Genomic DNA, 24,454 nt, shown 5'->3' with positions numbered 1-24,454 from the left:
TATGTTATAGTTCCCTGTTATACTATTGTTAATACAATGAGAACTGCTTTCTGACTGTACTTTGTGGATACTAGCCAGAGTTTCAGAGGCACAGAGAATACAGAGTCCTTCATATGTAACTTGCCCCATCCTTTCCACAAGTTCATAGAAAATTAATGTTAGGAATCCGCAAATGTTTTTTTTTTTAAATATATAGTTATTCATTACTTATCTCATTACAGCACGACTAGCCACTGTTCCATATGGGTCAAGGGATATTTTCATGGCCCTTTCTCTATTTATCAGGATCCAGCACAGTCTAGTCAATAAATAAAGCAAAAAGTTACTACTTTCAATCTCTCTCTAGAAATTGTGATTAGGTACTCTCACTGTTAGCTTTGCTGTTTTCACTTTCTTATTTTTAGATCTTTTTCCTGCATATGAGACAGAAAATAATGTATCATTCCTTTGTTGTAAAATAAGGGCTCGTTTTAGGAAATCTACTCTTTATTTTAAGCTATTTTAACAGTGTGGCATCCTGAGCATGACCAGTTCAGGTCGAATGTATGTGCCAGTAGTCTCTCAGTTTGTGATCATCCCTGTTTGTGGTTTCTCAGGTGGAGTGCCAGTAACTCAGCCCTCTGACAGAGTCTCATACACTGTCTGTGAAATATAACAAATCCCATCTAAGATAACCTGTCCCTGCTCTAGGATGGTACCATACACCTAGGACTTCCTCTTGGAGACAATGTCTTTCTGAGGTCCTCCCTGGTTTCAGTCCTTACTCAGTCCCAGCAGTGAGACAGGAGATCCCTCTCATGCTCCCCCTGTACCTGCCAGCACTGAGCTGTGCATGGTCCTGTCGTTCTTTCAAGCCCCCCTTCTCCCCTCAGGAACACAGGTTTCTCTCCTCTAGCTCCAGGAAACAACTGACTGACTGTCACCCTTAAGCTCCTTTTATATAAGTCTGCTGGGCCCTGATTGGTTGCTCCCTATGGCCTCCTTCATTGGTTGTTTCCTCACAACCACTCTAGGCCACTTGGAGGACTTCTCTTCTGCTCATTTCTAGGACAGTGTGGTAAGACCCTGTGGCCTCCAGGGAGGCTCCCTGGGCCAAGTCTACTCATTGCAGCTATGCACAGCCCTCAGTCTGTGTGTGCAATTCTTGTTGACAACAGTAGATTAGGAGTGAGGTATGTAGATTGAGGCCTTCATTAAGTTGGGCCACTATCTTTTTATATAAAGGACAGGTTTTCCATGGATGCCTTTTTCTAGGAGATCTGCACTGAGGAGACCAATAGGCACTGTACACAGTTGACAATTCCATTCCTTCGGTACAATGGTACTGCTTACTACAGAGAGGCAAAGTTTCTTGGGAGCCTGTACAAGAGCCTGTATGTAGGGCTGCCAGATGGTTTAACCAAAAATACCGAACCTTCCCCCCCCCAAAAAAAGGGGAAAAAATTCTGTTGGGGGGGGGGGGGGGAAGGGGAGGACCTCGACAGTTAAGTAAAAAAAATAAAACAGCATTAAAACAGCATGGCCCCTTTAAATGCGTGCAGAATCAGACTAGGGATAGGAAGAGGGGAGAGGTTGAGCACTAAGGCTACGTCTAGACTGCATCCCTTTGCTGACAGAGGGATGCAAATCATGCACTTCGGAAGTGCAAATGAGCCCGGGATTTAAATATCCCGGGATTCATTTGCATACTCACATTCCGACACTGTGAGTGAGTATGCAAATGAAGCCCAGGATATTTAAATCCCGGGCTTATTTGCACTTCCGAAGTGCTTGATTTGCATCCCTCTGTTGGCAGAGGGATGCGGTCTAGACGCAGCCTAAGACTCAGGGAAGGTATTGCTGCCCCTTTCTTCAGGTCTTTAGGCTTTTTGCCAACTGCCATCTTGTTTTCTTGGTCGAGCCAGAAGGCAGCTTCCCTGCAGAACCAGATAAGCAGGAAGTTCGGGGGTGGGTGTTCGGGGGGGCTGGGCCCAGTTGCTGAGTATGTCGTAGGGTTGCCAGGTGTCTGTTACTTTCACTTCCTGGCAAGGAAAAAAAACCAGAAAATACTGTACATGGTAGGTGTCCGGTATCCTCTGAATTTTTTTACCGGACAGGAGGCAAAAATACCGGACTGTCCAGGTCAATACCGGACACCTGGAAACCCTATCTGTATGAACTGTTGCAGAATCTAAGAATCACTACAAAACTCACCTGAACAGAAATGTACACTTCTTTAACTTTTGCTAATATAAATACGGGGTGGTGGATATATGTACGTAATTTAAAAAAGCCAGCAAGCCATGAATCACTAGAGATTTCCCTTGCTGGAGCTAACTGACCTCGGAGTAATTGGTTAGGAGTCTGCTGTCTTAGGCCCTGTTAATATGCAGTGGTGTAACAGAGCATCTGCCTCTGCTGTGTCCACAAGCCAGTCAGAGATCTCTGAATTGGTGCTATCACTCATGCTTTTTATTTGCATTATACATTCCCGCTACCTTTTCACTACAGACAGCTTCAGGGTTACAGCCTCAGAGACCACTAGTTTTTGCAGAGAAGAGTTCCCACTCTTTCTGCTCCCTTCCCTTGTCAGCCTTTTTATAGCCCCTGGCTAACTAGGCTGGCAGCTATTCCACATTGGCTCATCAGCCCGGGCTTGCTCAGCCAGTTCCAATGTCCCTTTCTTGGTTGCTGTTACAGGGGCATGCCTCAGCTTTCCATAGCTTGCGCCGTGTCACAAGTGGTCAGTCACAAACTAGATTGGCCCCAAAGGTCAAGAATACAAAGCTCAACTTCCTCACTGTGCCTAGGGTGGGAAGAGCTGTTTGAATAATTAAGGGGAAGCTAGGAAGTCAGAAGGAATACCTTCAAGAGGCTCAGTGGAAAAATGCGGGCAGATTAAGGTGCTGTCTCTGTTGCTGTGAGTTCATTTTCCCAGCAGTATGTCCATTAAGGATGAGAATGATTAACCGGCAAGCCTCTCCCATAACAGGTGAGGCTTTCCAGTTTTGGTTAACCAGTGGGAGATGGAGCGGCTTCCCGCCAGCTATGAACAGGATATTGCTCCAACCCCACAGGGCCTGTCACAGGTTGGGGGTGCTCCCACCCAGCTGGAGCAGCCCCTATCAGCAGCAGGCCTGGCCCAGGCATGCCACAGGCAGAGATGCTCCTACCTGGCACAATAGAGACTGGATTTGGACTTAATGCCTTTCCCTTTCCTATGTTCAAAGGTATTGGACACAACACGATTATCTATCTCCTGACCAAGTAAAACACACTGTTACAAAAAGAATAGTGATAGAGATGTAGCCGTGTTAGTCTGGGGTTTGTTACAAAAAGAGATTATCTTTGTTACAAGAGAGAAGTATCCTGAAAGGGATGACAATCTCTCTCTAAAATATAAACCCTCCTCTCCTTTCAAGCTACTAATAGTCATGGGTGATGGCTGAAGGGGTGGACAATTTTTATTTCCAAGTTACTGTTTTTAATTAGGTACCTTTTGGATGTCCAGTTTTTACCATCTGGCATGCAGTGGAAAACATGCTCCATTTTCTTTAGATAGAAATTGTTGGCAGGTTTTTTTTTAATGTCATTGCTTCATTTGGATCCAGAAATTTCACTGGAAAGGGGTGATCAGGGAGGGGGAAGAAAGAGAGGAGAGAGACAGTGGCATGTGTTTCCTGTATTTTTGAAACCTTATTTTATTTTTATCTCTTAAATCCACCAAAATATTTTAGAAAAAATAAGTGTGCAGTTCTGCTTTTAACAGAAGTTCTGCACGAGACGGTGGTTGCTCAACATATTAGTTGATTTGGAAAGTAACCAATAGATAAGATTTTTTTTTATATAATACATGTCTGAAGTCAGCTACTGCAAGGAAGAAACCTTTGTGGAAGCTTTTATTGCTAGGTAAAACCACAAAACCAACCACCTTTGTATTAAATTATAACTCACTCCAGGGTAGTCAGTAAATATTTGTCACTGCTTTGAAATTTATCCTTAAGGACCACATATCTGAGCTCATTTCAGAAAATAAATAAAACATCTTTGTTATGATAATGGGTTCAATGTGACTTTAAACAATTGTGGACCTTGGAATCTTAACCCCCTTTCCCAGAATCTTAGACATGTAGGGCTGGCAGGGACCATAGACAGATCACTTAGTCCAATCCTCACTGCTATGTAGACCTAGACCATTCTTATTTCAGTTCTTCCTTTGCATTCCTGTCTGCATCAGTGACTATTCTTGTTCTTTCCTTACATGTTTTCTTTCTGCTTCCTTTTAAATTTTAGTTTTCTTCACCTGCAATCTTGATGCTCCCATTTCCAGCTCTAATGGAAATTCATTATTATTTTCCAATTTTTCATCTGTAATATGTTGTTACAGTGGTAAAGGCACCATGATCCTAAAATAGGAACATAATTTAAATGAAAAAGAAGCAATCAAAATAGATTAATATGCTTAATCTTTCAGCATTTTTTAATCCTTGCTTATATTAGAACGTATTGCGCATCTTCTAATAAATAAAAAAATGCCTCTTCTGATAAGTGTGCCCATGTACTGTTTCAGTGAATGTCCTCTTGAAGCATGTACATAATGCGTAATGGGAAAATACTTCGGTTTGCAATAGATCTAGAAGAATTTTCCCCTTAAGTCTCCACTAGAGGGCTGATTTTAAAACTCCTCAAAGTTACATGAACGTTTTGATGAAGATGCATTATTTAGGCTGTCTGTACCTGTGATGTGAGTACCCTTATTAGGGCTGGCCCTGAAAAATTGTGAGGGTTCAACATTTGTGTTGGGGGGGTCCCCTAATATAGAACAAAAATGAATCTGATATAGAACAAAACTGAAAACTTTCATTTTTTTTCAGGAAAAGCAAAAAAGTAAAACTAAGCCACTCCATTATAAAAATCAGTCTTTCTATCTTAATGAATATTGAATTAGTTATGCAAAATGGAATAGCTCCACAGGAGAGCTTGTGTCAGACGCTGTAGCCCTGTGGTCAGGGCACTTACTGGGTTGTGGAAGGACAAGTTTCAAATTTCTGGTCTGACTCAGGCAGAGTAGGAAACTGTGAATCTGGGTCTGCCATATAACGGTACAGATTGAAAGTCTCTAAACTGGGACTCTTTGGTCTGGCAATATCCGTGGTCCATCAGGACCTCAGATGATCCAGGACCTCACATGTTCCAGGACCAGAGAGTCACAATGGAGAGCTAGCGCCTGGAAGTACTGCAGAGTGGTGGGGCAGTGGGAGCTTGGTGCGCAGTACAGGGCTTTCCAGTAGGGCAGCAGGAACTTGACGTGCGGTAGTAGGGGTGTCTAGTAGGGCAGCAGGAGTCCAGCACACAGAGGCAGCAGGGCTGCTCGGAGCAGCAGCAGGAGCCCGGTGCACGGACTAGGTAGTGGGGCTGGCCGGCACTGGGCCAAGTGATGGGGGGTGGGAAGAGAATGTTGGGCCACAGTTATGGGGGTGGGGCAGTGGCAGGTGCACCAGAAATGACCTCCTCTGTTCTGGCAAAATCCCTCATCTGGGACTGTTCTGGTCCCAAAGGTGCTGCAATCTGTATTACTAATCACTGGCTATTCTAAAGTGGGTCTATCTTTATCCTGTAAATTTCTCAACAAACATTTCAGGCCTGATTTGGGGATGGGGAATGCTGAAAAGTTCACAAGAAGCTTTAGCCACAGACAGATGTAGTGCTTCTTGCCTGTTGGCATCACTTTTCCCCTTTCTGCAGACAGATTTTCGAGTTTGGTTCCTGCCTTGCTTAAAGAAGCCGCTAGGATCTCAGACCGAAGCATTATCTTGACCTGTTCATTATTTCATTAATTGTTTTTGTTCAAAATGGGGGTGGATAGCAAATCAAAGGGAACAGGAAATTGTGATCTGGCAGCTAGTAGGATCTTCCATCCTTAATTGTGAACATAGATGAGGCATTGAATTGTGATCTGGCAGCTAGTAGGATCTTCCACCCTTAATTGTGAACATAGATGAGGCATTTTGTGGCATATTAAAACATATTACACATTCGCTGGCTCTGGATTGTAGGCTCGTGTAGTTACCCAAAGAGAATTAATGTTGTACTTTGATCTGCCCATCCCAGTCTGTTGAGGTTTATCATTGTCTGCACTTTTCATGACTTCATGCGGTTCAGATTAATTACACCATGTATTGAAAGTAAGTGTCAGTTTTGAAAGGCTGACTGATAAAATGTATACACTGTAATACTGTTGGGTTTCAGTTAGTCACTGCATAATTATGCAAAGCAGATTAGTCACTTTATAAAGATACATGATGAAATGCTGTCAAGAGCATATTGATGAGTTTAATTAGATCTTATATAAACTGTGTGGTATTTATATATTTAAAAATAAATGCTACTGAATCTTTTAGGGTATATCTAGACTACAGGGTTTTGTTGACAAAAGTGGACTTTTGGTGACAAAACTATACCTGCATCTATGCTACCGTTGAGTTTTGTCGACAGCAGTAAACCTCATTCTATGAGGAATAACACCTTTTATCGACAGAGTTCTGTGGACAGAAGGGGTTATTACGTCAACACTATCCTTTGCGTCTACACTCTCATGTCGGCAAAGCGGTTTGCTTTATCGACAGAACTGGATGTAGTCTAGACGCTCTTTGTCAACAGAAGCTTTGTCGAAAGTCTCTGTCGACAAAGCCTCTATCGACAAAAGCCTGTAGTCTAGACGTACTCCTAGTGAACACCATGCATTCTTTGTGCTGGTGTTTAGAATCTTCATTTTATGCTTTACATGGAGAACATTTGCTTGTTTTGTTTTAAAAAGATGTAAAGTAGCCTCTAGTCTAACCTCCACTTGCTATTTTTTCCTTTTTCTAAAGTTCCTGTAATAAATATAAAATACAGGTGTGTTTTTCAAAAGTAAATTCTATGGTAGCAACATAACTAGCTCTCATTGGAAATATGGTGCACCAATTTCTTTGGAGAGCTCCACTTCTCCCTCCCTTTCCCTGCCCAAGAACTCCAAAACAACCTTCACCTCTCTGTCTTTAGGGTGTTTGTAAGGGGTGGGGAAATGAGCTTTAGGAACATTTAATCTCTAGTTTCTATGATTTTTTTCCCCTCCTCCTCAGATTAACCAGCCACTCAGCAATTGATAAAGGGTCCTGTCCTTGAGAGTTTGACTGATGAAGGTTACATGGCTGTGGGAAAGAGGGGAAAAAACCTAGAAGCAGTTATTGCTCTATATTTCAGAGAGGCTGTGATAGCATTATTTTTATATGCCTTTCTGGCTTTCCCTCCCTCAGATTCCTCCCAGTAGTGGGAGGAGACCTTAGAGATGGTAAGTAGTGTGTGTATGAGGAGGGCTGTATTTGGATTTTGTCTGTGCAGTACATGCTGTTTGGGTTTGCTGTGCTGCATGGGAGGTGGGGTGGAAATTTATGTTCCTAGTTTGGGTTTGCAGTTTGATTGTGACTTGGAGGTTTCCTATACGGTTTAAGGGGGATAACTGGTGGACCTCTGGGCAAATTGGGCAGCTGTAAACTTTCCTGACTCTGGGTGACATTACCTTGAGACAGGCAATTAGGAGGCACAAAATGGCCTTACTCAAAAAGGCAAATGGGGCAAACCAGTGAAGTTGTTCACTAAAGTGGTTCCTCCCTGAAGTGGAGCAAGAGTGGAGTTGCAAGTTATACCAGGAGCAGTGATCATGCAGCTGTTCCACAGCTTTGCAATTTCTGAGTCTTAAAGTCTGTTCTTTCTCTCCTGCAGGCACGGGGAGAGTTCAGAGAAAAATATATAGGGTTCTGCACTGATTGTCTAAGGCATTTTTCCTCTGTGTAAGCCTGTGAAAAGCCTCTGAGTGCTTTGATATTCCTAAGCATAGCTCTTTTCCTGTAAGAATGGGTGTAACTAGACATTTATATCTCTGTGGGGAGCCTTTGTACCTTTACAGGCTTGTAAAATCCAAATCTGTATAGAATATACTAAGAATACTAGCCAGGCTTTTTTCCCTCTATAACCACTGTCACAATAAACAGTTGTATTTTGCACAATCAGATGTTTTTGTTGTTCAAATCTAATGCAGGAGAGTGGCTAGGATATGGACTAGGATACCATTTTGAGCCAGTGCCCAGAGTTGGGGGCAGGAAGGTGATATTTGCTGGGCAAGAGAGATTCAAAGAAGAGTAAACAAAATAGGTAAATAGACATGTGCCCTCAGTGGTGTGACTTGTGAAAGGGACAATAGTCAGGGCTTTAGCACAAGTGCCTGGCCATAGCAGCTGCTATTTTGAAAGCATGTGTTGGGAGGTCAGACAGTCATGCAAGGGCCATGGGAAGGTAGGAGATGGAGATTGGGAAAGGCTTATAATCAGTGCTTAATTTGTGCCAGGACTGACTCCAGGTGCATCTAGGCATGGCAGGTCATAACTCTGGCACTTCTGGGCTTGCTGTGTCAGTTGTAAAAAACAAAAAACAAAAACAAAAACAAAAACAACCCATTGCTTGAGCACCAGCACCTTTTTCATTACAAATTCAGCACTGCTCCACATTCAGTCATAATGACTATGATTGTGGGGCCTCTGGAACAGAAGCTAGCATGTCAATCTAGTTCAGCAATAATACATTTTAAATGTAGATATTTATATGACTGTATATTATGAAGTTCTCTTAGTACAGGGGTGGGCAATAAAATATCAGCAGTTCACCAGGGTTAGTCCATGATGGGCTGCCAATGCTTTATATACCTGTGCCTCCGGAGGTAAATAAAGGGCGTTTGCAGTGCCCATTGGCCATGGATTGCTGTTCCCAGCCAATGGGAGCTTCAGGAAGCGGCGTGTGTGGAATGCTGCTTCACGCAGCTTCCATTGGCTGGGCATAGGGATTCACAGCCAATGGGAGCTGCAAGCACCCATACTTGTGGAGGTGCAGCCAACTACAGTGGTAGCAGCCCGAGTTATCCCTGGTGAACCACTTCTGGCCTATGAGATGGTTATTGCCGGCCAATGTCTTAGTAAGATCTACCTCCTCAGTCACAGCCTTGATGTCTGTCTGGGAAATAGGCTTGCTTCCTATCTGGCTAAACATCTCTTCTTTGGCCTCCTTGTGTTCATCCTCTGATGATTCTTGCTTTTCATCCTGACTAGTGGTAGGAGGTAAGTGAAGTGGATAGCAAGGGCCAGAAGGGTTCATAATTTTCTTGGGTTCAGGAGTTGTGTAATTGATGAAAATCCTCAAAATAATGGACAGGTTCTGCTTCTGCTGCCTTGATGGTACATTTGGTTTTAATGTACATTTAGAAGGACATAGGAGTGGCCACACTGAATCAAAATAATGATCTATCTTGCCCAGTATCCCGCCTTCCTCCAGTGGCTAATGCCAGACACTTCGGAGGAAATGAACAGAACAGAGCAATTATCCAGTGATCCATCCCGTCATCCAGTCCCAGCATCTGGCCGTCAGAGGCTTAGCTCTCTTAGCTAATAGCCACTAATGGACCAGTCCTCCATGATCTTATTTAAATCTTTTTTTTAATCTAGTTCCACATTTAGCCTTCACAACATCTCTTGAAAACGAGTTCCGCGGGTTGATTGTGCATTGCGTGAGGATTTTCTTTTTTATTTTAAACTTGCTGCTTATTAATTTCATCAGGCGATCCCTGGTTCTTGTGCTGTGTGAAGGGATAAATAACTTTTTTATTCACTTTCTCTGCTCCACTCATGATTTTATAGCCTAGTTTTCTCTCCTTCCAGATTCCTACTCTTTTAATCTCTGCTCATACAGAAGCTGTTCTATACTCCAATAATTTTTGTTGCCCGTCTCTATATTTTTCCAGATCTAATATATTTTTGAGATGGGAGTGATCAGAACTGTACACAGTATTTAAAGTTTGGATGTACTATGGATTTATAGAATGGCATTATGATATTTACCATTATTTATCCCTTTCCTACCAGGTCCTAACTTTTGGTTCGCTTTTTGGATTGCCAGTGCATATTGAACAGCAAATGTAGATGTACTCAAGTTATTATAGATTTACTAGATCAAATCTAGCTTAAGTAACAGTGGACATGAAGGCACGACACCACAGATGGCTGCACTAATTAACCTTGCCAGCCTAGAACTCTGGATAAACATACTTGAGCCGCCACTCTGGATTCATTGCTTCATTGTCTTTAGTGTTCTGATGGTTGATACATAGAAACTATTGAGCTTGTCACGGGAACCCTAAGATTAACAATAAGCAAGTGACATGTTCTTAAACACAGCTTGTCTCTGTCTACACCAGGTACTGAGTCATGATTAACATCTTATTCATTTAAATAGCTCATTAATTTAATATACTTTCCAACATGATTTATTTTCCCAGTGTAGGTTTGGCCAAAGTTCTTCAGAGGACATAGGAATTAGTTTGGTGGTTTATGCATCGTTTCTAGCCCAAAGTGTGTGTCTCCGCTGCAATTAGATGCCTATGGCCACTGATTCAGGCTCTCAGGGCTCTGGGCTAATGGGCTGTAGTGTAGATGCTCAGGCTGGAGCCCAAGACCCAGGACCCTGTGAGGAGGGAGGGCCCTAGAGCTTTGTCTACAGACTAATCCTGAGCATCTAGACTGCAATTAAACAGCCACTGAGTCTAAGTCCGAGTCAACTGGCACCTGCCAGCTGTAAGTGTTTAACTGGAGTATAGACATACCTAGGGGTGCCCCTATGCTGTCCTAATTTGATTATGCTAAATCTGCAAAGGACTTGGAATGGTTATCTCACTACAAAGGCAATTTTCCCTCTCAGTATTCACACCTCCCCATAAACCCTGAGTGAATGGGCTTTGTTAACATTGGTCCTATACTTGATAAGCAGTTCCCTTCTTTTGGTATGCTGGTACGTATATTGACTGTGATTTCTGATGCATGCATCTGATGAACTAGTTTTTACCCATGTTCAAATAAATCTGTTAGACTTTAAGATGCCACCAAACTTCTTGTTTTTGTGTAGACGTTGTAGCATCTTTGACGCTTAGGGATGAGGCAGCCACCCTACATTTGAGTCCAATCTCCAGCCCAAGCTGGGACTGGAAAGTGCTGTCTACACTTCTGATTTTAGATCAGTAGCATGAGCTTGAGACTATTGACCAAGATTTAGAGCAGTGATTCCCAACCTTTTTGATATCGGGGGCCAGCAAACCCATTCATAAACTTTTGACAGACCGGCAAGATTTTATTTGCATATTTGCATATCCATTATCCCTGCCCCCAGAGACACCAGTGCCAGCCCTAACCCCTAAAGCCCTCCACCACCCCCCAGCACTACCCACTGACCCTAGAGTCCCCTGCACCCAAGCCCCACAGTGCTAGCTCACTGCTCCTTAGAGACCCACACACCAGACCCCATGGTACCAGCATCCTGTTTCCAGAGCCCCACTGCATCCAACCCCCCCAGCTTTCCCTAGTGCCAGCCCCCAATATTAGCCCCATCGCCAGAGTCCCCCAGTGCCAGCCCTGCTTCCCTACTACTATCTCAGCCTCCAGAGCCTTCCGTGGTGGTTCTGGGGGCCAGTGCTGTACAGCATGGGGTCTCCTCCCATCCACGGAAGAGCACTTCCCTGCCTGGGATTGGTTGGCTGCGAGGTGGAGTAGGACATGCCTCTCCCAACAGCCACAGCAAGAGGAGTATACCCCAGCCCTAGCCCCCAGAGCTACCGCAGCCTGGCAGCCAGAGGAGGCCACTGCCATGAGCTACCACTGGCATGCAGAAGGACCCTAAGGAGCAAATAATTCTGAAAAATAGACTTTGTGGAAGAACATAGACAGGGAATGGGTGAAGGATTCTTGGCTGGATTGTCAGGCCCAAAAGGTAGTGATCAGTGTCTCAATATCTGGTTGGCGGTTGTTTCAAGTGGAGTGCTCCAAGGGTTGGTTCTAGGGCCAGTTTTACAGGATGTGTTCCTTGGATGCGGTGCTGCTTTTTGGGGATACTGGAGATATCCCCAAAAAGCAATGCAGTCTTGACGTAGCCTGAATAACCCTAAAACATCCCATGTGCATTATAAAATGTAATATTTTTACCAAATCCTTTTTATTTAATTCCTGTAGTACTGAATAACAATTCAGTCATATGGGTTCTATGGAAATGTAGCAAAGTTTTATAGAATTTTTTTTACTTTTCTTTGTTTCAACTATCCTATAGAATTCTATGGGAGGTGGGTGTTGTCTTTAAAATTCTACTGAGTATTTAAAATATACTATTGAAAGGCTATCATTTTCTATTAAACTCTGTTAAAATTTCTCAAATGGTAACCTCTAGTTGTTGCATCGTTGGTTTCTCATTATCCTTCCATATCAATGCAGGTTACTGACTATGGTTAAAGTGCTATATATTTAAGAGGGTTTGTTTGTCTGTGAGCGAGCAGGCAAGTCAGTCTGTCCATATGTTTGTTCATGAAGTCCTCCAAAATGGTAAGAGCTAGGACAACCACGTTTGGTATGCAGACTTCTCTTATAACTTAAAGCAAGATAAGGGTTTGGTTGTGCAGTGGGCTGGCTGGGGGTACCCCTCTCCCACCAGGACTATCCCAGCCCCTATTCTGGCAACCTCCCCCTTCCCCACCTCCGAGCAATGGTTTAAATGAAGATAAACAAAAATGAATTAAGGACCTAAGCAATGCTGGAGAAATCTTTAATATTCTATAATCAGAAGGATATTAGCATATATAAACAGGAGTCCTCTCCTTTCTAATCATTAATTAAGGGGTTTCATAATCCAGTGTTTGAGACATCACTGCTTATAACCGTGGGAATAGTTCTACTAACTCACATTGTCCCTGCATTTTCTATGGTGTATGGAATTCTTTTTCATTTCTTGTCCTAAACTACTGTAACAATGCTGCTCCCTTTCCAAGGTTAAGTGAAAGTTGAAATGCATGTATTTATAGTCTGTGTCCCCAGCTATCTGGGATTAAACTGTTCTGCATTTTCCAAATGGAAGGCACTAGCGAGGTCAGAATGCTGCAGAGGGTGAATGTGGCAGTTGCTAGGAGCAGAGCATAGGATTAGGAGAGAGTGAATCACTAGAAGACTTTTGACAACTTAACTAGAAGTTATTCATCTTAAAATTCTTATCCATGATGAAAGAGACACAACACAATAGTCTTATCAGTGCTTACAGGATTTCCTTTCTGACTCACTGTTTTCACAGCATAGGAGCAGAGTTCAAGTTCAGACTTCGGCAACATACCGTCATTGTCTAGATACTGAATATAATGTCTCTTACCAGTTAAAAGTATAATATAAAAGAAATTAGGGAATTAATTACCTGACAACTCTTTAGGGTGTGTTTTCACTGTCAAGAAACTACCGATGATAATTTCTGAATTTGCTATTTGTCTCTATATATTACAATTAATTACTGTTTATGTATTTGTGATTATTCATATCTTTTTATGTTCCTTTGACTTTATGATATAACATAATACTGGTAACCACACAGTAGATTAAAACAGCCTCTGAATACTTGACTTCCTCATGCACTCTTCCCATTCTCTACCAGGCTTCTCTGCTATGACACTTAGGTTGTTTTTGTGTGGTGCACTCTGGGAAGTCACAGTTGAGCAAAGCACAACTTTGGGACATTTGGAAAGGAAGTTCTTTTTTGGTTTTAGCTAATCAAGTTACTCAAAACATTTGTACTATTCTAAATCCTGTGAGCTCCTCTCTAACTTGTCTGTAGGGCCTCAGAATTTCTCATTTATTTTCAGTTTACCTTTAATGAATATACTACTCTATATCAGAATGTAAAGAAAGAATGAATTGGTTTCCCCTTGATTTTAGGCTGATTGTTGGCTCGCCATGGAGTGGGTATCCAGCAAACAGAATGGGAGATGTCTACGCATGTCCTGTTGGCTCATTTGAACCCACATGTAAAAAACTGAATTTGCAAAGTAAGTTATAATTAATGCAGACTTGAAGCAGTTGTCCATTTTGACACACTTCTGTACCTGGCCAGATTATTTGATAAACTCCAGTTAGGCAATCAGCACAAATATACTAACCCTAATGAAGTTAAAAAGGACAGTACATTTATTGACCATGTTTTCTAAGTAGTATGTAACTTTGATGATCTGTTTCTCCACAACTCTTTATTTTGCTTCCTATATCTTTTTTTCTCACAGATGTAGAGCATTTATATTAGCTCTTTATTAACCGTTCCAGTTGAAGAGGTGGTAGTATGTATTATTTGTATTGCAGCAGTGCAAAGGGGTTCCGATCAGGTTCCAATGTGTTAGCACTTTCCCAACACACAAAAAGACTGTTCCTGCCCAGAACGATTTACAAACTAAGTGTAAAATGAATCGAGGGCCAACGATAAGATGTGACAAATACACAGAGCAGCAGCATAAAGCAACAATGAGATGATTAAGAATACCTTATGTTCAGAGCCCTGTTTAAAATTTTCTTTGGGGGGCTATGGAATAAAACATTTCTCTCCTCATACAAATCTTCCCATCATCATGTGTATTCTATCTGAAATTTCTAAGATTTGGGCTTGATCCAGTTGAAAGAGATCTGATATCCCAAGTAATGTAAACAATAAGAACTGTCTTATTCAAAACAGTTGTAATGTATATAGTTAAACTGCCACTTAAACACTTTGGTTTATTTGCCTAATTCCTGTGGCTCTTCAAAGCAGGCACTCTAATTATAAATGCTAATCTAGATATGTAATAAGTCTAGTTCATGCAGGTTAGCAAATTTCTCAAACCAATTATCTATCTCTCTTTTGTTTTGACCAGAAGCTTTTATGGGATGAAGTTTATGAAAAACTCTTCTTCCAAATCTGGTTATTTACATTTAAGTTTTGAACTCTGTAACTGATAAAAATATAATAGCAATGTAAGGGGTTTTGCTATCTTTTAATCTCTTTATTTTTAGCTTTAACAAGCATCCCAAATGTTACTGAGATAAAGGAACAGATGAACCTTGGTTTGACCCTAATAAGAAACTCAAAAACTGGAGGATTTTTGGTAAGTAACTAGCTATACTGAGTAAGTAGTTTAAAAAAAAATTCCTGCTGGTGACCATTGAAAATGTAACTGCTAAAAATTTCCACATTTTTAAATTAAATCTGAACTAAAAATATTTAATTATGAAATACAGAATAATATGCATTTTGTATTTAATGTAAAACATACATTAAAATAATGTTTTTTATGTTGAAAGTAAAACACTCAAAAGTTAGGTATTGCTCCCTTGTATATCTATCTAGTGGTGCTATGTTTGAAAAAAGTATATGATCTTGTAATTAAAGATTATATCATAACACCCATTCCTAGGGAAGAGAATTAAAGTTGCACAGGGAAGAGTTGGCCCAGCTTATAGTCATTGATTTTTTTTCATTGTAGTTTTTTGACACATGAGTAGAGTATAGTATCCACAAACTAAATTCTTTTTTGCAGTGAGTCCGTCTTGTAAGTGGGTATTGCATTAATCCAGGAATCGGAAAACTTTGGCTCTTGGCTCAGCAAGGTAATCCGATGGCAGGCCATGAGACATTATGCTGATGTTGACCATCTACAGGCCCGGCCCCCCATAGCTCCCAGTGGCCAAAAGAAGTGGTGTGGACTGCAGAGACCTGATGGCTACAGCTTCCTGCAACTCCCATTGGCCAGGAATATCAAACTGCAGCCACTGGGAGGGTGGGGTCCATGCCTGCGGCTGGTTGACATCAGCAAAATGTCTTGTGGCTTGACAAAGGATTATCCTGATGGGTTGAGAGCCAAAGGTTGCCAATCTCTGAATTAATCCAAAAGGTTTTCTCTAATTTGCCAAACAGTTCCCCAAAATCCATTTTTTTCAAGGTAGAGCATCTACTTTGTGAATATCATGTTTGCCCCAATTATGTGTCCTCATGGCTTCACCTTCAGGAACCAGCTTGTGTAGGAAGAACAGTTGTACTCATATAGGGATGTAGTAGCGCACATGCTGCATGCTGGAGAACTTGAGTGAGAGTGCCTCCTGCAATGCCCCCTGCTGTGGTGCAGTTCTGCTGCACCTTCAATATGAGCTACTTCGTCCAAGAGAAGAGTCAAGTTGAGATTGAGTAGTAGAGCAAAAGCTCCAAATCTTACCAGAAAAGTAGGTGCTTTTCTTTGAATTTTGGCTGCCTCTTTCTTTACATAGATTAGTCCACAACATCTCAGGGCCAGTTTTAAAAGATGTTATCCTAAAGTACTCAGCAGCTTGGGAATTTTTCTCTAGTTCAGAATACAAAATTTCAATTTAGCATTCAGGCCAGTTTTGGTTAGTGGAAGGAATCTGAAACTGCTGTCCTTTTACTTTTAATCTCCAATATGTAAGGATTCTTTAAATAATAATACTCAAGACAGAAAACGCTGAATTAGATCTGTATGCAGTTAAAACTGCTTTGAAATGGAAAATTCATATATAAAAGTATATTCCATCCACTTTTGTGACCCTCTGAACTACCCTCTCTGGTTGTTGATAAATGAAGTATGAACTTATACCCTCAGATGCCTTAAAAGCTTTCACTTTCCATTATCTGCAAATGTTGCTATCATATGCCAGCTTTGTATTCTGCAGATGCTGCAAAAACAATTCCTTATAACTTACATTATGTATAACCAATATACTATATATGTGTTTATATGCTGTGAATAGTTATGGTCAAAAATCCACCACAGCAATCACAGAGCTTACAAAAAATGGTGGATGATTAACATGTTTATTGATTCACAGCTGAATATACATACGTGCTCCAGTTTAAGATTTATAAATCATATACAAATACAGTGCCTAATGCAGTGAAACAGTAAATATGACATAGGTACTTCACTCTACTATCTTTCCTGTTTAAAGTAAGAATGAATTCTTAAAGGGGCTCTGCATATTCCCATTTATGGGTACTGCTACCTCATGATGCACTGAGAGATGATTCTTTAATGGAATGCTTCCCTAATGCTGGAGGGAACAGCAGGGGGGTAAGAGTACTCTAGCTGACACTATTAGAAGATATTCGTAACTAGAAATATGCAGAGCCAAGTTGAAGAACTCTGATTACAGGTAAGTCACCTTGATTTTTCAGGCTATACTAATGGATCATTTTGAATTAATATTTTTTCTATTGCCCCATATATTTTTGTATTAGTGTTCAAGAATGTATTATCATTGCTAGTGTCATTTAGCCAATATAAACTCTGATTGATCAAAGTACTTAAAAACATGCCTAATGTCAAAGGGTATGTCTAGATTACAGCGTTATTTCAAAATAGTTAATTCAAAATAAGTTATTTTGAAATAACGCATCCACACAAAATACATTTTGAAATAGCATTTTGCTATTGAGTGGACTGAATTGCATTTAAGGCTGGCCGGAATCAGGTCCGGCAGGGCATCAGGTCAGGAGTTACTTTGTGTGGCTGCTGCCTGAGACTATCTGAGGCTTGTGCTTAAAGAGGACCCCTCTCCCCCACTCTCTAGACAGCCGGTTCTCAGCTTTCCCTGATTGCTTACCTACCTCGATGAGGGACAGCAAAGCATTTTGTCTCTGTGTGCTCTGGTTGCCTTCACTTGGGACACTCTAGCACTCTGAAACATGGAGCCAGAGCTGCCCCTGGGCACTCTGGTGCTTCACGTGGATGTGTTGCTGTGAGCCTGGCTGCACTTTCTGCAGGCTACCATCCGTGAGGTCCATCAGGGGGCTGTCAGTATCCGGGAGGGCTTCCACCCTGAGGAGCACTAAGAGCCTCCCTGGTCTGCCCCACTGGGGGCTTATACCTCATTCCTCCCTCACGTCCTTCCACTTAACCCTCTCTAACCCCCCTTCCTGATGTCAAATAAAATACATGTATTTTCATAAACACAAACTCTCTTTATTTAACAAAACCGGGGGAGGAGGGAGAGAATGAAACTCTGATGAGACTGGGGAAAGGAGGTGGGAGAGGGCAGGAAAGAGGCTGGGAGAAGGGAGGGGGAAACCTGGGAGGCGGGAGCTGGAAGGGGGAAGCAAGGGGAAAAAGGGGGAGGAGAAGCTCAGGGCTCGGGGTTGGGGGTCTCGACGGACGAACTTGATTTTCATGCAAACCTGCTCCTGGGTTCGCATGTGGCCTTTGGTGGCCAGGCTGGCAGTTATCCTGCCATAGATGGCTGTGTTCCTCTATCTAGTGCAGAGATCATGGATGTTGGGAGCATCCCCCCCAAACCTGAATAAGGTCCATGATCTCCACCCAGGATCAGGAAGGCGCCCACCTTCTCATGGCCCTGGCAGGCTCCTGGGAGCAGGCAGACTGCTCCTGGGGAGCAGTGGTGGGCTGGCTGCTGGCTCATGTTTTGCGGCCACTGGGTCACGGGCAGTGACTGCTGACTCTGGGCTGACAGGCTTGGAGCTAGCACAGGCACTGTGGCCAGAGTCAACCCTTTTAAGGGCTCCGGGGAGGAGGGAAGGAGAAGAGTGTTCTTTGTTGAGGCTGGAGTGGCCACCAGGGCACCCTGGGAACCTGGAGGCCCCCTATTTTGATATGAGTGTCTACACAGCACTTATTTCGAAATGGCTATTTTGAATTTGGCGTTATTCCTCGTGGAATGAGGTTTACCAAATTTGAAATAAGCACTCTGCTATTTCGAATTAATTTCAAAATAGTGGTTTGGCTGTGTAGATGCTAGTAAAGTTATTTTGAGATAACTTTGCTGTGGAGACATACCCAAACATACGAGTAACTCCATTAAAATCAATGGAGCTACTTGCACTTAAAACTTAGGGATAAGCTTAAATACCATAGTGAATAGGTGCTGAATGGTCTGTTCTCTATTTTGTTAGGGTGTTAAAATTGTGACCAATACCTGAATGATTATTTTGCATTGTAGATGGAAGAGGCAGTATTATTTATTAACCATTGTGAACTTCAGTTATTAAAATATAAATATGTAATGCAGAATAATTTTAAATGATATACATACTCCCCACACTCTGTTCAAAAGCTTTCCTGATCCATGTAGAATTCATTGACTCTGACTAGGAAGCACGAGTATGATTACAGTAGCCTACTTAACAGGAAGGAAAAATAAATTTAAGATTAATTAGAATGTAATTGTTTTGTGCTTAATAAAATAGTTTCTGGACTTGTAAAAATATATATAACCCTCATGTCCCATTTATACTGCTTTGTTTGAATACAAAACTCTCCTGGCATCCCTAGTGTAGAAGGTGTTCTGAGAGTAAGAAGAGTTTTTTGGCCATCCTCTGGCTGACCCCAGGATCATGAGGTTGTGGGCAGAAATATGACACTAGCCATCTTTTCCCCCCATTCTGCTTTTTCTGGTGAACTGAGGGAGATCACAATACATCAGAGCTTCAAGGCGTGTATCTTATTTTCTTGTTAGTTTACATTGGCCTTAGTTAAAAACAAAAACAAAACCCTCTGAACCTGCCCTGGCCTATGAAACATCTGTTGTAACAAAATGAATACGATTGTAACAGAAGCCTGCCTGATTTATGCTACACAAATGTTTCACATTTTGTTCTCAGTGCCCTTTTTTAAATGTACACAATTTTATATTTTGGTTTGTTTTGCATTTAAAGTTACTGGTCCCAGACATTCCAGCAAAGAGTTCTACATATAGATTTGTAAATCATACAGCATGTCGAATTAATACAACTGTCTTGCATGTTAACAAAATGCCGGGGGTTTACTTTTAGAGGCTTTTCTAAACATAAAAGAACTGCAGTAGCCTATCAGTATTAATTGAATCTTGTCACTGTGTGAGGTAGCAAGTAGGAAACTGTTAACAGAAACTAACAACGTACATGGGGAAGAGAACATGTTTTTTAAGTGTAGAACATTCTATCTTTTCCTTGATTCACATTTTTGTTGAAGTATTTAGGTGGGGCTACTGAAAGGTGGCATACTCTGAGTATTAGAAAAATATAGTCTTCTGATTATATTGTACCTAGTTTATTGTTAAACAGTGGCATTGGAAACTTCTTTGTGCTTCCATCAATGTTCCTTAAGTCTGACAGGAAAAGACTAACATTAGGAGAGTTCAGTTTTTCTAGTTAATCAACTTTGACTGGTTTGGCTTAATTGGTTCTTGGGTTGTGGATGCCTGTGCAGTAAGAATTTGACGAAGACACCAGCTCAAATTACATATGCGACTGGACAACTCGCAAGTCTTTTCTTTCCAGTTTAATTAAATTCAGATCATGGGTCTGGAGAAGACAGGCTTAACATTCCACTCTTGTGCATCATACAGTCCCATTTATATATTTAATAATTTCAATTCAGTTTTGTTTTTCAATTTTTTTTTAAATTTGGTGCTTTAACTTTTAAACTATTGCCATGCACAGAAGGAACAGAATTTTTTTTAAAGGGACTCGATCAAAAATAGCGCCTTATTCAGTATTGTTATAATCATGCTGGCCCCAGGCTATTAGAGAAGCTATGGAGGAGAGGTAATATCTTTTATTGGACCAGCTTCTGTCCAGAAAATATTACCTCACTCACCTTGTATCTTTAAAAATATAGTCTTCACATTCGTCTTTTTCTTTCTCTCCTTATTGTTGTAACAGTCCTCTAAGGGTCACGACTGACATTAGTACAAAGAAACAAAGAAGGTGTAGATGTCTTAAGCACAGATTTGAAATATATTTTTCTTTTGGAAAAAGTATTCTCAAACTAGTAAATTCATTGCTTTTTAAACTTTATTTTTATTCATGGAGTAGACACACACACACACACACACACACACACACACACACACACACACACACACACACTCTCTCCTCCCCCCTCCCTCCCCGCCCCCCCATGAGCCAAGAGAAAAAGAAAATGTTTTGGTCCAGCACTAGTATGTGTATTTAACAGGTAATAGAAGTATTCTGTATCAAATACTAAAGACAAACTGCTACTGGGGGGGAGGGAGGGGGGACACTGTATGTATGTGTAGATAAGAGCCAACTCATGGTAGCAGTGCCACCTTGTGGCCAGTCTCAGTCAAAATTGTGTCTACCTGGTGGGGAGCTACTCCTCTGATCTCCAGTTGTGTGTATGCATGTGGCATACTCATGTAAAGGAGTGCAATGACAGGATACATGATGATTTTATATTATCCTCATTTTGTTTTTTTAAAGACTTGTGGTCCCTTGTGGGCTCAGCAGTGTGGAAGTCAGTACTATGCAACAGGAGTCTGTTCTGAAATCAGTCCAAGTTTCCAGATCTTAAGAAGCTTTTCACCTGCTCTTCAAAGTAAGTCAATACATGTAAAATAGATTCAGTAATAAATACATCAGTTGAAATTAAGAGATGTCATGTAGTGGAATCCTAAAGTGATCACATTTGAATTTGTTAAAGTTCAGTTTACAAAGAGTCAAATCCTGACATTCACACTCAGGGCCTGATTCTGATCTCATTTAAGCTGGTGAAAATCAACAGTAACCTCACTGATTTTGGTACCTTTTACCTGTATAACCAGGCTCAGTATCAGGTTGAGATTTTATTCTATCCTCATACAGGTAAACTTCCTATGACATCAACTGAAGTTTGCTTGCATGTATACTAATGTATGGACATCTGGATTTGGCTCAAGATTTGTAAATAAATTTTATGTATTCAGGGTCCTTTTATCAGTTTTTACCTTTTCTCTCTTAGACTGTTCCTCCTTCATAGATGTTGTTGTTGTGTGTGATGAGTCAAACAGCATTTATCCCTGGTCTGCAGTGAGTGCATTTTTGAAAAAATTTGCCCAAGGCTTAGATATAGGCCCCACAAAAACTCAGGTAAGTAACAAAATAATTCTTGAAACGGAAGAAAGATAGAAATGAGTTTGCTTAGTGATTTAGGACAGACTTAAAGGAAATTGTTTGCTAACATAAAGCTAACCCCGTGGTCTAACCCTGAGAGATCCTGAATAACTACAGCTCCCATAAAAGTCACTGGGATTTGCAATTGTTCAGCATTTTTCAGGATCTGGACTTTTGTCACAAAGCTAACTAATGTTTCAAAAGGAAATATTCTATTCAGATGATTTTAGTCCCATACATGAGGGCTGTGTCTAGACTGCATCCCTTTTTCGTAAAAGGGATGCAAATTAGACATATCGCAATTGCAAATGAAGCGGGGATTTAAATCTCCCCCACTTCATTAGCATAAAAATGGCTGCCGCTTTTTTCCAGCTCGGAGCTTTGCTGGAGAAAAGCGCCAGTCTAGACGCGGATTTTTCGGAAAATCAAGCCTTTTCCGAAAGATCCCTTATCCCTTATTTTAAGAGGGATAAGGGATCTTTCGGAAATGGCTTTATTTTCCCAAAGATCCGCGTCTAGACTGGAGCTTTTCTCCGGCAAAGTTCCAAGCCGGAAAAAAGCGGAAGCCATTTTTATGCTAATGAAGTGGGGGAGATTTATATCCCCGCTTCATTTGCAATTGCGATATGTCTAATTTACATCCCTTTTACGAAAAAGGGATGCAGTCTAGACACAGCCAGTTTGTGTCGAAACAGACAGATTATTTCCAGTATACTTTATCATTAAATGGAGAATAGATCTTTAAGTGTAACCATCATTACTGTGTTCATGTACTGAGAGCAGAACAGATCTTTTATCCCCCCAGAGTTTTATAGCACATTAATCACTGTATGGCTAAAGTTATTGGAAAACTTTTTCTATGATAAACCCACTTTTCACATAATCATGGCTTTCCAAAGCCTACATCTTTGGTGCAGAATTTTCCATGGTAGCTTCTCTGTGAAAGTGATATTTTGGGAAAAGTTTAATGATATTTTTTGAGGAAGAGTTTCTACCCTGGGCTCGGGCTCTCCCCCTCTTGTCATCCTCAATCCCTCCTGCACTTGGGCTGTCTCTTCACCCACTCAGTCCATCACTGGGAGGCACCCCAAGTTCATGCTCTTTCCCCCTTATCAATTCCTCATGAGAAGGCCTGGGCTTGGTCTCCCTTTCCTGTGACCATGGTGGTGGGGCACTGGCTCTCAGCCTCAAGACAGCAGCAGCAGCACAAAAATAAGGGTGACAGTGGGGTGCTAAGTCTGCCATGAAAAGTGATGGCAAATATCACTTTTCACTAAGGCTGTCAAGCAATTAAAAATGTAATCACAATTAATTACGTGCGTCTCCCCTTTGAAAGGCCATGGCAGCATTTCCAAAGGGCAGCTCAAGGTGGAGCCCGGGATCAGCTGGAGTGTCCAGCTGATCCCGGGCTCAGCCTTATGCTGCCCTTTGGAAACGCCACTCCAGCTCCTCAAAGGGGGCAGTGCATTAGGAGCCTGGGATCAGATGGAGTGCCTAGCTGATCCCCGGCTCCGCGTTGCGCTGCCCCTTTGAAGTGCTGCTCTGGCGCTTCAAAGGGGCAGCTCTGCATGGAGCCCAGGGTAAGCTGGGAAATCTAGCTGATCCCAGGCTCCTAATGCGCTGCCTCTTTGAAACGCGCTGGTGGTGTTTCAAAGGGGCATTGTAGAATTAACGCCGGCAATTAACTTATTAAAAAATTAACGCATTAATACTGCCCTGCGTTAATCACAGACATTGACGCACATCAGTTGACAGCCCTACTTTTTACATTGCCACCCTTACTTCTGTGCTGCTGCTGCCTTCAAAACAAAGGGGGTGTGATCAAAAAACATTGAGAACCACTGATCAAGACAAGTATTTGTCTATCTTGTTCTTAAAGACCTTCAAAGGCCAGAGATTCCACAACTTCCCTAGGGAATTTGTTCCATTGCTTAACTACCCTCACACCACCCTCCTAATGTCTCACCTAAATCTTCCTTGCTGTAATTAAAGACCATTGCATCTTGTCCTCTCTTCAGTGGTTCAGAGGAACAATTTATCACCCTCCTTTTTATAATGATCTTTTGCATACTTTGAAGACTGTTATCATGGTGCCTTTCAGTCTTCTTATCTCCATACTTAACAAGTTCATTTTTTTCAATCTTTCCTGGTAAGTCATGTTTTCTAAACCTTTTGTCATTGTTATGTTCCTGTGGCTGCCTCCAGTTTGTCCACATCTTTTCCAAAGCATGATGCCTAGAACTGAACATGGTACTCCAGTTGAGGCCTTATCAGTGCTGGGTGGGGTGCAAGAATTACTTCTCATGTCTTGCTTACAACACTCTTGCTAGTATATCCCAGAATGATGTTCACTATTTTGCAACAATATTACATTGTTGACTTTTGTAGTTTGTGGGTCACTATAGTCGTCAGATCCTTTTCTGTAGTATTCCTCCCTAGGCATTCAACATTTTCTATTTTGTATCTGTGCAACTCATTATTCCTTTCTAAGTGCAGCACTTTGTGTTTGTCCTTATTGAATTTCATCTTCTTTATTTTAGACCATTCCTCCTGTTTCTCAAGGTCATTTTGAATTCTGATCCTCTATAGATCCTGTGCATCAGTCTGACAACTGATTTGGAATTTTAATTGTGTATAATTGATTTGAATTAATGACAAACTAACTTTATTTTATGGT

At 41.5% G+C, this 24,454-nt stretch overlaps 1 protein-coding gene across 4 annotated transcripts in view; it reads left to right on the top strand.

Annotated features, from left to right (window-relative positions):
• The window catches only part of ITGA2 (integrin subunit alpha 2), a 130,464-nt gene that overhangs the window by 62,142 nt on the left and 43,868 nt on the right, over nucleotides 1-24,454 (top strand). For all 4 annotated transcript variants that reach the window (XM_075932477.2, XM_075932478.2, XM_006139528.5 and 1 more), the window contains 4 exons: nucleotides 13,797-13,906; nucleotides 14,898-14,989; nucleotides 21,109-21,223; nucleotides 21,626-21,753. In XM_075932477.2, coding sequence (XP_075788592.2) covers nucleotides 13,797-13,906; nucleotides 14,898-14,989; nucleotides 21,109-21,223; nucleotides 21,626-21,753 — 445 coding nt within the window. The remainder of the gene's footprint in view (nucleotides 1-13,796; nucleotides 13,907-14,897; nucleotides 14,990-21,108; nucleotides 21,224-21,625; nucleotides 21,754-24,454) is intronic.

This window comes from Pelodiscus sinensis, chromosome 6, assembly GCF_052426305.1.
Source record: "Pelodiscus sinensis isolate ZL-2025 chromosome 6, ASM5242630v1, whole genome shotgun sequence".
Classification (NCBI taxonomy): domain Eukaryota; kingdom Metazoa; phylum Chordata; order Testudines; family Trionychidae; genus Pelodiscus; species Pelodiscus sinensis.
This window is presented reverse-complemented; position numbering and strand designations above follow the sequence as displayed.